Raw genomic sequence first — 17,500 nt, forward strand, 5'->3', positions numbered from 1 at the left:
AGGAGAAACCCACAATATTATTACACTACAATACAACACAACCACTGAAACAGACAGGAGAAACCCACAATATTATTACACTACAATACAACACAACCACTGAAACAGACAGGAGAAACCCACAATATTATTACACTACAATACAACACAACCACTGAAACAGACAGGAGAAACCCACAATATTATTACACTACAATACAACACAACCACTGAAACAGACAGGAGAAACCCACAATATTATTACACTACAATACAACACAACCACTGAAACAGACAGGAGAAACCCACAATATTATTACACTACAATACAACACAACCACTGAAACAGACAGGAGAAACCCACAATATTATTACACTACAATACAACACAACCACTGAAACAGACAGGAGAAACCCACAATATTATTACACTACAATACAACACAACCACTGAAACAGACAGGAGAAACCCACAATATTATTACACTACAATACAACACAACCACTGAAACAGACAGGAGAAACCCACAATATTATTACACTACAATACAACACAACCACTGAAACAGACAGGAGAAACCCACAATATTATTACACTACAATCACACAACCACTGAAACAGACAGGAGAAACCCACAATATTATTACACTACAATACAACACAACCACTGAAACAGACAGGAGAAACCCACAATATTATTACACTACAATACAACACAACCACTGAAACAGACAGGAGAAACCCACAATATTATTACACTACAATACAACACAACCACTGAAACAGACAGGAGAAACCCACAATATTATTACACTACAATACAACACAACCACTGAAACAGACAGGAGAAACCCACAATATTATTACACTACAATACAACACAACCACTGAAACAGACAGGAGAAACCCACAATATTATTACACTACAATACAACACAACCACTGAAACAGACAGGAGAAACCCACAATATTATTACACTACAATACAACACAACCACTGAAACAGACAGGAGAAACCCACAATATTATTACACTACAATACAACACAACCACTGAAACAGACAGGAGAAACCCACAATATTATTACACTACAATACAACACAACCACTGAAACAGACAGGAGAAACCCACAATATTATTACACTACAATACAACACAACCACTGAAACAGACAGGAGAAACCCACAATATTATTACACTACAATACAACACAACCACTGAAACAGACAGGAGAAACCCACAATATTATTACACTACAATACAACACAACCACTGAAACAGACAGGAGAAACCCACAATATTATTACACTACAATACAACACAACCACTGAAACAGACAGGAGAAACCCACAATATTATTACACTACAATACAACACAACCACTGAAACAGACAGGAGAAACCCACAATATTATTACACTACAATACAACACAACCACTGAAACAGACAGGAGAAACCCACAATATTATCCTACACAACACAACCACTGAAACAGACAGGAGAAACCCACAATATTATTACACTACAATACAACACAACCACTGAAACAGACAGGAGAAACCCACAATATTATTACACTACAATACAACACAACCACTGAAACAGACAGGAGAAACCCACAATATTATTACACTACAATACAACACAACCACTGAAACAGACAGGAGAAACCCACAATATTATTACACTACAATACAACACAACCACTGAAACAGACAGGAGAAACCCACAATATTATTACACTACAATACAACACAACCACTGAAACAGACAGGAGAAACCCACAATATTATTACACTTCAATACAACACAACCACTGAAACAGACAGGAGAAACCCACAATATTATTACACTACAATACAACACAACCACTGAAACAGACAGGAGAAACCCACAATATTATTACACTACAATACAACACAACCACTGAAACAGACAGGAGAAACCCACAATATTATTACACTACAATACAACACAACCACTGAAACAGACAGGAGAAACCCACAATATTATTACACTTCAATACAACACAACCACTGAAACAGACAGGAGAAACCCACAATATTATTACACTACAATACAACACAACCACTGAAACAGACAGGAGAAACCCACAATATTATTACACTACAATACAACACAACCACTGAAACAGACAGGAGAAACCCACAATATTATTACACTACAATACAACACAACCACTGAAACAGACAGGAGAAACCCACAATATTATTACACTACAATACAACACAACCACTGAAACAGACAGGAGAAACCCACAATATTATTACACTGCAATACAACACAACCACTGAAACAGACAGGAGAAACCCACAATATTATTACACTGCAATACAACACAACCACTGAAACAGACAGGAGAAACCCACAATATTATTACACTTCAATACAACACAACCACTGAAACAGACAGGAGAAACCCACAATATTATTACACTACAATACAACACAACCACTGAAACAGACAGGAGAAACCCACAATATTATTACACTACAATACTACACAACCACTGAAACAGACAGGAGAAACCCACAATATTATTACACTACAATACTACACAACCACTGAAACAGACAGGAGAAACCCACAATATTATTACACTACAATACAACACAACCACTGAAACAGACAGGAGAAACCCACAATATTATTACACTACAATACAACACAACCACTGAAACAGACAGGAGAAACCCACAATATTATTACACTACAATACAACACAACCACTGAAACAGACAGGAGAAACCCACAATATTATTACACTACAATACAACACAACCACTGAAACAGACAGGAGAAACCCACAATATTATTACACTACAATACAACACAACCACTGAAACAGACAGGAGAAACCCACAATATTATTACACTACAATACAACACAACCACTGAAACAGACAGGAGAAACCCACAATATTATTACACTTCAATACAACACAACCACTGAAACAGACAGGAGAAACCCACAATATTATTACACTACAATACAACACAACCACTGAAACAGACAGGAGAAACCCACAATATTATTACACTACAACACAACCACTGAAACAGACAGGAGAAACCCACAATATTATTACACTTCAATACAACACAACCACTGAAACAGACAGGAGAAACCCACAATATTATTACACTTCAATACAACACAACCACTGAAACAGACAGGAGAAACCCACAATATTATTACACTACAATACAACACAACCACTGAAACAGACAGGAGAAACCCACAATATTATTACACTTCAATACAACACAACCACTGAAACAGACAGGAGAAACCCACAATATTATTACACTTCAATACAACACAACCACTGAAACAGACAGGAGAAACCCACAATATTATTACACTACAATACAACACAACCACTGAAACAGACAGGAGAAACCCACAATATTATTACACTACAATACAACACAACCACTGAAACAGACAGGAGAAACCCACAATATTATTACACTTCAATACAACACAACCACTGAAACAGACAGGAGAAACCCACAATATTATTACACTTCAATACAACACAACCACTGAAACAGACAGGAGAAACCCACAATATTATTACACTACAATACAACACAACCACTGAAACAGACAGGAGAAACCCACAATATTATTACACTACAATACAACACAACCACTGAAACAGACAGGAGAAACCCACAATATTATTACACTACAATACAACACAACCACTGAAACAGACAGGAGAAACCCACAATATTATTACACTACAATACAACACAACCACTGAAACAGACAGGAGAAACCCACAATATTATTACACTACAATACAACACAACCACTGAAACAGACAGGAGAAACCCACAATATTATTACACTACAATACAACACAACCACTGAAACAGACAGGAGAAACCCACAATATTATTACACTACAATACAACACAACCACTGAAACAGACAGGAGAAACCCACAATATTATTACACTACAATACAACACAACCACTGAAACAGACAGGAGAAACCCACAATATTATTACACTACAATACAACACAACCACTGAAACAGACAGGAGAAACCCACAATATTATTACACTACAATACAACACAACCACTGAAACAGACAGGAGAAACCCACAATATTATTACACTACAATACAACACAACCACTGAAACAGACAGGAGAAACCCACAATATTATTACACTACAATACAACACAACCACTGAAACAGACAGGAGAAACCCACAATATTATTACACTACAATACAACACAACCACTGAAACAGACAGGAGAAACCCACAATATTATTACACTTCAATACAACACAACCACTGAAACAGACAGGAGAAACCCACAATATTATTACACTACAATACAACACAACCACTGAAACAGACAGGAGAAACCCACAATATTATTACACTACAATACAACACAACCACTGAAACAGACAGGAGAAACCCACAATATTATTACACTTCAATACAACACAACCACTGAAACAGACAGGAGAAACCCACAATATTATTACACTTCAATACAACACAACCACTGAAACAGACAGGAGAAACCCACAATATTATTACACTACAATACAACACAACCACTGAAACAGACAGGAGAAACCCACAATATTATTACACTTCAATACAACACAACCACTGAAACAGACAGGAGAAACCCACAATATTATTACACTTCAATACAACACAACCACTGAAACAGACAGGAGAAACCCACAATATTATTACACTACAATACAACACAACCACTGAAACAGACAGGAGAAACCCACAATATTATTACACTACAATACAACACAACCACTGAAACAGAGAGGAGAAACCCACAATATTATTACACTTCAATACAACACAACCACTGAAACAGACAGGAGAAACCCACAATATTATTACACTTCAATACAACACAACCACTGAAACAGACAGGAGAAACCCACAATATTATTACACTACAATACAACACAACCACTGAAACAGACAGGAGAAACCCACAATATTATTACACTACAATACAACACAACCACTGAAACAGACAGGAGAAACCCACAATATTATTACACTACAATACAACACAACCACTGAAACAGACAGGAGAAACCCACAATATTATTACACTACAATACAACACAACCACTGAAACAGACAGGAGAAACCCACAATATTATTACACTACAATACAACACAACCACTGAAACAGACAGGAGAAACCCACAATATTATTACACTACAATACAACACAACCACTGAAACAGACAGGAGAAACCCACAATATTATTACACTACAATACAACACAACCACTGAAACAGACAGGAGAAACCCACAATATTATTACACTACAATACAACACAACCACTGAAACAGACAGGAGAAACCCACAATATTATTACACTACAATACTACACAACCACTGAAACAGACAGGAGAAACCCACAATATTATTACACTTCAATACAACACAACCACTGAAACAGACAGGAGAAACCCACAATATTATTACACTTCAATACAACACAACCACTGAAACAGACAGGAGAAACCCACAATATTATTACACTTCAATACAACACAACCACTGAAACAGACAGGAGAAACCCACAATATTATTACACTTCAATACAACACAACCACTGAAACAGACAGGAGAAACCCACAATATTATTACACTTCAATACAACACAACCACAGCTTGTCTCTGAATGGAAGGACAAACAGAAGTACATTGTAACTGTTCAGACCCTCTGCTAGACTCATTAGTATGTGAGACAATGGAAACAGAGGAGGTGGAAGAGAGAGTAACAACACTGTTAGTGTGCTGAGGGTCTGAGCAGAAAATATACTGTTAGTACAGGAAGCTGCAGAGCTGAGGATACTGTTGGTACAGGAAGCTGCAGAGCTGAGGATACTGTTAGTACAGGAAGCTGCAGAGCTGAGGATACTGTTAGCACAGGAAGCTGCAGAGCTGAGGATACTGTTAGCACAGGAAGCTGCAGAGCTGAGGATACTGTTAGCACAGGAAGCTGCAGAGCTGAGGATACTGTTAGGTACAGGAAGCTGCAGAGCTGAGGATACTGTTAGGTACAGGAAGCTGCAGAGCTGAGGATACTGTTAGTACAGGAAGCTGCAGAGCTGAGGATACTGTTAGTACAGGAAGCTGCAGAGCTGAGGATACTGTTGGTACAGGAAGCTGCAGAGCTGAGGATACTGTTGGTACAGGAAGCTGCAGAGCTGAGGATACTGTTGGTACAGGAAGCTGCAGAGCTGAGGATACTGTTAGTACAGGAAGCTGCAGAGCTGAGGATACTGTTAGTACAGGAAGCTGCAGAGCTGAGGATACTGTTAGTACAGGAAGCTGCAGAGCTGAGGATACTGTTAGTACAGGAAGCTGCAGAGCTGAGGATACTGTAGGTACAGGAAGCTGCAGAGCTGAGGATACTGTTAGGTACAGGAAGCTGCAGAGCTGAGGATACTGTAGGTACAGGAAGCTGCAGAGCTGAGGATACTGTTAGTACAGGAAGCTGCAGAGCTGAGGATACTGTTAGTACAGGAAGCTGCAGAGCTGAGGATACTGTAGGTACAGGAAGCTGCAGAGCTGAGGATACTGTTAGGTACAGGAAGCTGCAGAGCTGAGGATACTGTAGGTACAGGAAGCTGCAGAGCTGAGGATACTGTTAGTACAGGAAGCTGCAGAGCTGAGGACATAAATACATTTATAAAGCAGTGCTTTTATTAAGGCATCATTCAGGGAGACATTCACACACACACACACAAGCCAGCTGCAGGCATAATTCATGGAGAGAGACATTCACACACACACGCACCAGCCGCAGGCATTATTCATGGACACACACACAGGTATAATTCATGGACACACACAGGCATAATTCATGGCGCGGGAGAGACATTCACACAGAGACAGAGGAAGATTAGAGATGGGACAGTGCTGGGGGACAAACACGTGCATGCTCAAAACATACACTCAGACAAAACCCCCACGGTCACACACACACACACACACACACACACACACACACACACACACACACACACACACACACACACACACACACACACACACACACACACACACGGCCCAAACGGTTTCGTTTCATGTTTCATACACTGGTTTGATCACAGCAGCAGAGACAACGTGAGATCAAAGGTTTACATTATTCATGTGTTGTTCTCTGCTCATCACTGACAATCAATTGCTAAGTGTGTGTGCGTGTTCTGAATGTGTTCAAGTGTGTGTGTGTGTGTGTGTGTGTGTGTGTGTGTGTGTGTGTGTGTGTGTGTGTGTGTGTGTGTGTGTGTGTGTGTGTGTGTGTGTGTGTGTGTGTGTGTGTGTGTGTGTGTGTGTGTCAGGGTTCCCGTTAGTCGGTAATAGACGGCTTTTGACAGATTTTTTTTACGATAAATAAAATTGCTGCAGGCGAACTGTCTGGGAGAAGAAGAAAACATCCCATTGATGAATAATTATTTTTAGCCTGGTCATTGATGGAAATACATTTGACCGGCCATTCTTATTGGTCTATTGGTTCATTTGCATAATTTAGTGGAATTAAATTGTCACGTGTACAGTATATTGGTAATGCATGTTATTTATCACGCGCGTACAGCCCACAGATCCTTTGAGAGTAAAATGTGTCGGACAGCGTGAGAGCAGCTCCTCAAACAGCAAATGAACAGGCAACGAAAGGAAGCCTTCATCACCACATCACACACCACTTTGCAATGAGATGGAGGCAGAAGGTATTTCGAAAACATAATTCATTGACTGAAACCTGAATGTTTCACTGCATATTATCTTCCCATAACTGTCCCAGAGTCTGTTTGGTTTAGGATATTTCTTTCTCCACAAGCTGACCAATAGAATAGGTGAACGTTTTTACTATGGGGGACAGTAGACTGACAGGCTAGTGATGTTGCTGTTTGTGACTCGTCTTGTGGGTTGAGGAAAAGTAGATGTGGACAGTTATTCTAGAATCTTCAAAGTGCACATCAACGTTCAGTAAGAAGAGCCCGTCATTGCATCCCCAACATGTTCTGTTGATATGAATGACCATATTTAAATGTGATTTCTGTCCTGCTGAGCACCGTGCTGAGCACTGTGGTGAGCACCGTGGTGAGCACTGTGGTGAGCACCGTGCTGAGCACCGTGGTGAGCACCGTGGTGAGCACCGTGGTGAGCACCGTGGTGAGCACCGTGGTGAGCACCGTGCTGAGCACCGTGGTGAGCACCGTGCTGAGCACCGTGCTGAGCACTGTGGTGAGCACCGTGGTGAACGCCCTGATCATGTTACACACCCGATGTAGATGGGTCCGGTACATTTCTCAAATACCCGGAAAATGTACATGCTGCCTGTCAAATGTCCGGCGCCATATTTTCCTAACTGCTGTGTGTGTGTGTGTGTGTGTGTTCTGAGTGTGTGTGTGTGTGTGTGTTCTGAGTGTGTGTGTGTGTGTGTGTGTGTGTGTGTGTGTGTGTGTGTGTGTGTGTTCTGAGTGCGTTTTGAATGTGTGTGTGTGTGTGTGTGTGTGTGTGTGTGTGTGTGTTCTGAGTGCGTTCTGAGTGTGTGTGTGTGTGTGTGTTCTGAGTGTGTGTGTGTGTGTGTGTGTGTGTGTGTTCTGAGTGCGTTTTGAATGTGTGTGTGTGTGTGTGTGTTCTGAGTGTGTGTGTGTGTGTGTGTGTGTGTGTGTGTGTGTGTGTGTGTGTGTGTGTGTGTGTGTGTGTGTGTGTGTGTGTTCTGAGTGTGTGTGTGTGTGTGTGTTCTGAGTGTGTGTGTGTGTGTGTGTGTGTGTGTGTGTGTGTGTGTGTGTGTGTGTGTGTGTGTTCTGAGTGTGTGTGTGTGTTCTGAGTGTGTGTGTGTGTGTGTGTGTGTGTGTGTGTGTGTGTGTGTGTGTGGTGTGTGTGTGTGTGTGTGTGTGTGTGTGTGTGTGTGTGTGTGTTCTGAGTGTGTGTGTGTGTTCCTACCGGACCACAGTTCTCTCCAGGTATAGTGTAACCTGATCCTGCATTTCTTCTGGTAGCAGATCAGCTTGTGGATCACCTGTACACAACGCCTGGTGGACACGCACCATACACACACACCATACACACACACACACCATATACACACACACACCATACACACACACACACACACACGTATCATGATTAAACACATTTGTAATGTGTGCATCTGGGTAGTGTAGTAACATATTTTGTTGATTGTAAAGTGTGAGACACAGGGCAGCCATCTTACATGTAGAGATCCATAGGAAAGTCCTTCATCATATGAGTTACGATAAACTCAACCATCAGGTCTGGGGAGTGAGAGAGAGAGATTAAGGTTTCACAGACCTCTCTGATGAGGATAGGCTACCCATCCTGTTGGGGGAGGATGCAGAGAGCTGTGGGTTGGCAGCGCACTACATTGCTGCCTGCCATAAGTTGAGGGACAGTGTCTGACAGACCAATCAACCTGCACATGTCCTCTATGCTTATTGTTATTGTTGAATGTGTGGTTATTTTGACCCTTGGTTATTGTTGTTACTGTTGTCCCGTTGACAATTTGGATTCTCATTTTATTTCTTTTTATATTGTAAATATCCAAAATAAGCTTTGGCAATATGTACATTGTTACGTCATGCCAATAAAGCGAATTGTATTGAGAGAGACAGAGAGAGAGACACAGAGAGAGAGACAGAGAGAGAGTCACAGACAGAGGGGGACAGAGAGGGAGACAGACAGAGAGAGAGAGAGACAGACAGAGGGAGACAGAGAGAGAGAGAGAGAGAGAGAGAGAGAGAGACACAGACAGAGGGGGACAGAGACAGAGAGAGAGAGAGAGAGAGAGAGAGAGAGAGAGAGAGAGAGAGACAGAGGGAGACAGAGAGAGGGAGACAGAGAGAGGGAGACAGAGAGAGGGAGACAGAGAGAGACAGTGAGCCTTTACTGTACAATTGAAATGTATATGAAGCTCTTAATGCTGACCCACAGCTACAATAGTGACTATAGACTATACCATGTTGAATGGTTCCACCTACCTAGAACAGCACACACCAGTGGTCTGGACGGGACGTTCTTCTCTGCTGCCTTTTTCCTGTGTCTCATGGGCTGTATACACAGAGCAGAGGTTGAACACACACACACACACACACACACACACACACACACACACACACACACACACACACACACACACACACACACACACACACACACACACACACACACACACACACACACACACACACACACACACACACACACACACACACACACACACACACTTACCATTCTATGTAGATTGACTCTGAAGTTCATGTTGTCGTCATGGAGAAAGGCATCAGCATACTGGTCCTATAGGACAGAGAGAAAGACATCAGCATACTGGTCCTATAGGACAGAGAGAAAGACATCAGCATACTGGTCCTATAGGACAGAGAGAAAGGCATCAGCATACTGGTCCTATAGGACAGAGAGAAAGACATCAGCATACTGGTCCTATAGGACAGAGAGAAAGACATCCGTCACACAGGTGTACATACCTCCGTCACACAGGTGTACATACCTCCGTCACACAGGTGTACATACCTCCGTCATACAGGTGTACATACCTCCGTCACACAGGTGTACATACCTCCGTCACACAGGTGTACATACCTCCGTCACACAGGTGTACATACCTCCGTCACACAGGTGTACATACCTCCGTCACACAGGTGTACATACCGCCGTCACACAGGTGTACATACCTCCGTCATACAGGTGTACATACCTCCGTTATACAGGTGTACATACCTCCGTTATACAGGTGTACATACCTCCGTTATACAGGTGTACATACCTCCGTTATACAGGTGTACATACCTCCGTTATACAGGTGAGGATGATGAGACAGAGTCTGGCACTGTTGAGTCTGTGTTCATCTGGAGAGAGGAGATACAGAGACAGAGAGAGGACAGAGAGACAGAGAGAGGACAGAGAGACAGAGAGAGGACAGAGAGACAGAGAGAGAGAGAGAGAGAGAGAGAGAGAGAGAGAGAGCGAGAGGACAGAGAGAGGACAGAGAGAGGACAGAGAGAGGACAGAGAGAGGACAGAGAGAGAGAGAGAGAGGACAGAGAGAGGACAGAGAGAGGACAGAGAGAGGGAGAAGAGAAAGAGGAGGAGAGAGAAGAGAGAGGGGGAGAAAGAGAGACAATGAATCTGGCAACGTTCATATGGAATAAGGAGAGGGGAGACAGGAAGGATGAGAAAGGACAGATGGGGGAGATAGATAAACATTGAGGGAGAGATATGGACTGAAAAAGAGCTCAATGAAAAGGCAAAGTAGCAAGAAGGGGGAAGGAGAGAGAGGGAGGACAACTTGACAGCTGGTATTTTGAGAAGAGGAGAAGAAAGGGGGGAAGTACTGAACATGAAAATAAGGAATGAAAGAAAGTACATGATAGAGGATAGAGAGTGACTGTGGAGGAGTATTTGATGAAGTGATAGAGGATAGAGAGATAGAGAGAGTGACTGTGGAGGAGTATTTGATGAAGTGATAGAGAATAGAGAGTGACTGTGGAGGAGTATTTGATGAAGTGATAGAGGAGAGAGAGTGACTGTGGAGGAGTATTTGATGAAGTGATAGAGGATAGAGAGTGACTGTGGAGGAGTATTTGATGAAGTGATAGAGGATAGAGAGTGACTGTGAAGGAGTATTTGATAGAGGGTATAGATAGATATAGATCACGTGTTAACTCATTCCACGGAGGACTGAGTGTCTGTGGGTTTTCACTCCCCCTTGGACTTGATTATTTTCTTGTTTAGTGGCGCAGCGGTCCAAGTGGCGCAGCGGTCCAAAGCACTGCATCTCAGTGCTAGAGGCGTCACTACAGACCCTGGTTTGCTGACTAATTAATAAGGAACTCCCCTCACCTGGTTGTCTAACCAAAAACCAGCTGACACTGATCCTCAGTGGAATGAGGTTGTCAGCCCTGATACAGGTAGAGAGAGAGAGAGAGAGAGAGAGAGAGAGAGAGAGAGAGAGAGAGAGAGAGAGAGAGTGGTAGAGAGAGAGAGATAGCAAGAGATAGAGATAAATAGTGGTAGAGAGAGAGAGAGATTGAGAGAGAGATAGCAAGAGATAGAGATAGATAGTGGTAGAGCGAGAGAGAGCGATAGAGATAGTGGTAGAGAGATAGAGATAGAGAGATAGATAGTGATAGAGAGAGATAGCGAGAGATAGAGATAGTGGTATAGAGAGAGAGAGAGAGAGAGAGAGAGAGAGAGAGAGAGAGAGAGAGAGAGAGATAGCGAGAGAGATAGCGAGAGAGATAGCAAGAGATATAGATAGATAGTGGTAGAGAGAGAGAGCGATAGAGATATATAGTGGTAGAGAGAGAGAGATAGCAAGAGATAGAGATAGATAGTGGTAGAGAGAGAGAGCGATAGAGATAGAGAGTGGTAGAGAGATAGAGAGAGCGATAGCGAGAGATAGAGTGGTAGAGAGATAGATAGTGGTAGAGAGAGAGAGATAGAGAGAGATAGTGGTAGAGAGAGAGACAGCGCAATAGAGATAGAGAGTGGTAGAGAGAGAGAGATAGCCGTGTATTGAAACCTTTGGTGTCCTGCATGACGATGGAGGAATACTTGAGGAAGGTGATGAGCAGGTTACTGGTCTGAAGGTTAGGATCCAGGGGAAGTTCTGAAGAGTTCATCACTGGAAAGCAGGACACAACGTTGGTTCAACATTATACTAATGTTCTGTTGAAATGTTGAAAGATCCATTTGGGTAACAGCTAAGTACCTTACTGTGATTGTTTTCAAATAAAACGGTCAAAAACAAACGAAAATAGCTTCTTGGCATGAAGCAAGGATTTAGCTAGGACAGTCTGGGAGTGGTCTGGGTGGGGAGGGGAAAACTGAAAATGTGCCGTTGTCAGCAGAAAAGTTTTTGAGGTATAGGGGGCAGTATTTTCATTTTTGGATGAAAAGCGTGCCCAGAGTAAACTGCCTAATACTCGGGCCCAGAGTCAAATATTTGCATTTTATTCGTAGATTTGGATAGAAAACACTCTGAAGTTTCTAAAACTGTTTGAATGATGTCTGTGAGTATAACAGAACTCATATGGCAGGCAAAAACCTGAGAAAAATCCAACCAGGAAGTGGGAAATCTGACAATTGTAGTTCTTCTTTTGAATCCCTATCAAAACTAGTGTCTGTGGGGTCACGTTGCACTTCCTAAGGCTTCCATTGGCTGTCAACAGCCTTAAGAAACGTGTTTCATCCTTCTCCTGTTACTGGGCAGAAAATAGGAGCTCAGTCAATGAGTGGACTGCCTGGGACCAGTGAGTTGTTTACTGCGCGGGCACGTTTGGTGCTCCTTCTTTTTCCTCTGTAATGAATACGCTATTGTCCGGTTGGAATATTATCAACGTTTTATGTTAAAAAGACCCTAAGGATTGACTGTAAACAACGTTTGACATGTTTCTACGAACGGTAATGGAACTATTTGACTTTTCGTGTCTGGATTTACGCTTGCGCGTTATGCCTTTGGATAGTGATCTGAACGCACGAACAAAACGGAGGTATTTGGACATAAATATGGAGTATTTCAAACAAAAATAACATTTCCTGTGGAAGTAGGAGTCCTGGGAGTGCATTCTGACGAAGATCAGCAAAGGTAAGGGAATATTTATAATACTAATTCTGAGTTTAGTTGACCCCAGAACTTGGCGGGTATCTGTATAGCTAGCTTTGATGGTTGAGCTATGTCCTCAGAATATTGAAAAATGTGCTTTCTCCGTAAAGGTATTTTAAAATCTGACACAGCGGTTGCATTAAGGAGAAGTATATCTATAATTCTTTCAATAACTGTTGTAAATTTTATCAATGTTTATGATGAGTATTTTTGTAAATTGATGTGCTCATTCACCGGGGGTTTTGGTGGGAATACATTTTCTGAACATCACGCGCAAATGTAAAATGGGGTTTTTGGATATAAATATGAACTTTATCGAGCAAAACATACATGTATTGTGTAACATGAAGTCCTATGAGTGCCATCTGATGAAGATCATCAAAGGTTAGTGAATAGTTTAGCTGTATTTTTGTTTTTTGTGATGCATGTCCTTGCTTGGAAAATGGCTGTGTGGTTTTTCTTGTGAAGTTTATGTCCTAACATAATCTAATTTTATGCTTTCGCCGTAAAGCCTTTTTGAAATCGGACAATGTGGTTAGATTAACGAGAAGTTTATCTTTAAAATGGTGTAAAATAGTTGATTGATTGAGAAAATGAAATTATGAGATTTTTGCTGTTTGTATTTCGCGCCATGCTATTTCACTGGCTGTTGATAGTGTGAGCCGCGGGTGGGACGCTAGCCCATAGAAGTTAACTAATTTACAGCCTGGTGATGTCACCAGAAAGGTCAAACTCCACCCCACCAAAACAGGCTGACATTTCAGGCAGTCTTTTCAAACAGCTCTTACACTAAAAGGGCATTAGCATTTTCTCTAACATTTTCACAGCATTATTCCAACCTCATAGTGGAAATACAAAACCCAGATCCTTTAACAGGGAGAGACCCCTCAACCTCACAACAACTCCAGGGAGAGACCCCTCAACAACTCCAGGGAGAGACCCCTCAACCTCACAACAACTCCAGGGAGAGACCCCTCAACCTCACAACAACTCCAGGGAGAGACCCCTCAACAACTCCAGGGAGAGACCCCTCAAACCCTCAACATCTCCAGGGAGAGACCCCTCAACCTCACAACAACTCCAGGGAGAGACCCCTCAACCTCACAACAACTCCAGGGAGAGACCCCTCAACCTCACAACAACTCCAGGGAGAGACCCCTCAACCTCACAACAACTCCAGGGAGAGACCCCTCAACCTCACAACAACTCCAGAGAGAGACCCCTCAACCTCACAACAACTCCAGAGAGAGACCCCTCAACCTCACAACAACTCCAGAGAGAGACCCCTCAACCTCACAACAACTCCAGGGAGAGACCCCTCAACAACTCCAGGGAGAGACCCCTCAACCTCACAACAACTCCAGGGAGAGACCCCTCAACCTCACAACAACTCCAGAGAGAGACCCCTCAACCACTCAAGGGAGAGACCCCTCAACCTCACAACAACTCCAGGGAGAGACCCCTAAACAACTCCAGGGAGAGACCCCTCAACCACTCAAGGGAGAGACCCCTCAACCTCACAACAACTCCAGGGAGAGACCCCTCAACCCCTCAACAACTTCAGGGAGAGACCCCTCAACCTAACAACAACTCCAGGGAGAGACCCCTCAACCCCTCAACAACTTCAGGGAGAGACCCCTCAACCCCTCAACAACTTCAGGGAGAGACCCCTCAACCTCACAACAACTCCAGGGAGAGACCCCTCAACAACTCCACTGCAACATCCATCACTGGTAGGGAGAGAGACACGGCCATTTAAGTTCAACAACGTTCATTTAACTTCATAGTAACGTTAATGGAATGTTATTTGGATGTTGAACGCTCGACCTAATAATGAACGTTACTGTCGGTAGAGACAAGAAGAAGAGAAGCTATGACGTGATCCACTATTAGCTAGTCAAGACTCTATACGAGACAGTCAGCTGGATCTCACACCTCAGAAGCTAGTTTAGCAGATAAAACAAGAGCCAACAACTTCTCCTCCCTCCATTTTGATTTGTCCTCATCCCACCTTCCCTCCAATCCTGGCTGACTGGATCAGTTCCAAGACGACTGGTTATGACATCATGGCCATGAGCCAGCCAAGCACATGGTCCACAGGGGGAAAAGGGTGTGTGTGTGTGTGTGTGTGTGTGTGTGTGTGTGTGTGTGTGTGTGTGTCGTGACATGGTTCTCTACCTGAAAGATTCATCTGTATTTGAAGCTAGTTCCGTTAATATTTCATACAGCAAATGGCTTTTAGCGAGAAACACCCACCATGCATGTTTTAACAGTTACACTGCACGTGACCTGAACCGGTTCAGATTGTGTGTGCGTGTGCGTGTGGCGCACGTGTACGGAGGGGTTATCAAAAATGGACGGCCAAAAACAATGACGAGAAACATATTTCTTTAAAACAGAATGTTTCAGACGCTTCTTAAAATGTTTCCTTCTATGTCCACTGGTTTTAAAGGGGAAGGGAATTAAAGGGGTCTTGGTTGACTCTGGCCAACCGTTCCATTTTCCACAATTACCCCAGTAACACAAAACAGGAAAGAGAAAAAAAATACAAACTATAAAACTAAGTCAATTTAAACACTAGTGAATATTACTACTAATAAAAGGTTTCATTTCATTCAGTCAATAATTAATTTGTACATTTCATTCATTCATGGAATAAGAGACAGGACCAATCATGTTACTCACTGTCCATAGAGGGCGGGGTTGTGCCGAGCGGCGTCGTGGGAGTGGTCAGAACAGGGGTGATGGGTGTGGTCGGGATGTCAATCTCTGGGTGACTCTGTTGATTGACAGGTGACAGAGCAAAATGAGTAAGGAGGGGAAAGAGGTAGAGGAGGCAGAAGTAGATTTGTTTCTAGCGACAGTAGAAGTAGTTTTGTTTCTAGCGACAGTAGAAGTAGTTTTGTTTCTAGCGACAGTAGAAGAGGTTTTGTTTCTAGCGACAGTAGAAGTAGTTTTGTTTCTAGCGACAGTAGAAGTAGTTTTGTTTCTAGCGACAGTAGAAGTAGTTTTGTTTCTAGCGACAGTAGAAGTAGTTTTGTTTCTAGCGACAGTAGAAGTAGTTTTGTTTCTAGCGACAGTAGAAGTAGTTTTGTTTCTAGCGACAGTAGTCTAAGTCACCTGAGCGAGAACAGTGATGAAGTTGCGGTTGAGGTGCACGGCCTCGTACAGCGCCAGCAGAATCGCCTCATTGGTCCTGGGGGAGATCAGAGAGGGGTCAAAGGTCAATATCAGCCAATTAGAACAATGGTTCCAGATTGTATTCGTGACATCACACTGACTAAAGAGCATGGATGAAGTTGTCCTATAGACACTGAACTACAGTCAGGTCTGTGTTTTTCACCTACTAGATCTGTGGCTAAGGGCAACTCCTACTTTAATCATGTACTTACTGTACTGAGAGCTTCTCATCTGCATCTGCAATGAACATACTGCCCACCTGTGGACAAGACAGGAATTACAATGAGAGAAAGTTGACAACGTTGACAGTTGTTTAGGAGAACGATTAGTTGTTGAGGTGTGTTGGTGGGTCACATAGATCAATAGACTAGACTTAATCTGTGTCTGGGAAAGTGGCCCAATATGTTGTACGATATTTCATTGTAGGATCAGATGTGTTCTTACCATACTGGTGAGTGTAGAGAAGAACCCTCCATGGTTCTCCTCCTCTTTGTCTTTGTACTGTCTGGAGAAACAGACACAACGAGAGAACATGACAATCAACACTTTCAATAACAAGACCAGAATATAAAATGTCTGCCCTGGGGATGTGACTATATGAAGTATGAACATGAGAATCAATATAAATGTCTGCCCT

The 17,500-nt window shown here is 42.5% G+C and overlaps 1 protein-coding gene across 1 annotated transcript in view; it reads right to left on the bottom strand.

Moving 5' to 3' along the window:
- Positions 1 to 17,500, bottom strand: part of LOC106594351 (armadillo-like helical domain-containing protein 3) — a 65,238-nt gene that overhangs the window by 31,785 nt on the left and 15,953 nt on the right. The window contains exons 11-20 of the mRNA XM_082966685.1: positions 17,308 to 17,368; positions 17,076 to 17,122; positions 16,804 to 16,879; positions 16,369 to 16,462; positions 12,601 to 12,702; positions 10,867 to 10,925; positions 10,291 to 10,356; positions 10,041 to 10,110; positions 9,257 to 9,317; positions 8,986 to 9,074 (exon numbers count right to left, since the gene is read on the bottom strand). Coding sequence (XP_082822811.1) covers positions 8,986 to 9,074; positions 9,257 to 9,317; positions 10,041 to 10,110; positions 10,291 to 10,356; positions 10,867 to 10,925; positions 12,601 to 12,702; positions 16,369 to 16,462; positions 16,804 to 16,879; positions 17,076 to 17,122; positions 17,308 to 17,368 — 725 coding nt within the window. The remainder of the gene's footprint in view (positions 1 to 8,985; positions 9,075 to 9,256; positions 9,318 to 10,040; positions 10,111 to 10,290; positions 10,357 to 10,866; positions 10,926 to 12,600; positions 12,703 to 16,368; positions 16,463 to 16,803; positions 16,880 to 17,075; positions 17,123 to 17,307; positions 17,369 to 17,500) is intronic.

The sequence above is a fragment of the Salmo salar genome, chromosome 02 (genome assembly GCF_965601325.2).
Source record: "Salmo salar chromosome 02, fSalSal1, whole genome shotgun sequence".
Lineage (NCBI taxonomy): Eukaryota > Metazoa > Chordata > Actinopteri > Salmoniformes > Salmonidae > Salmo > Salmo salar.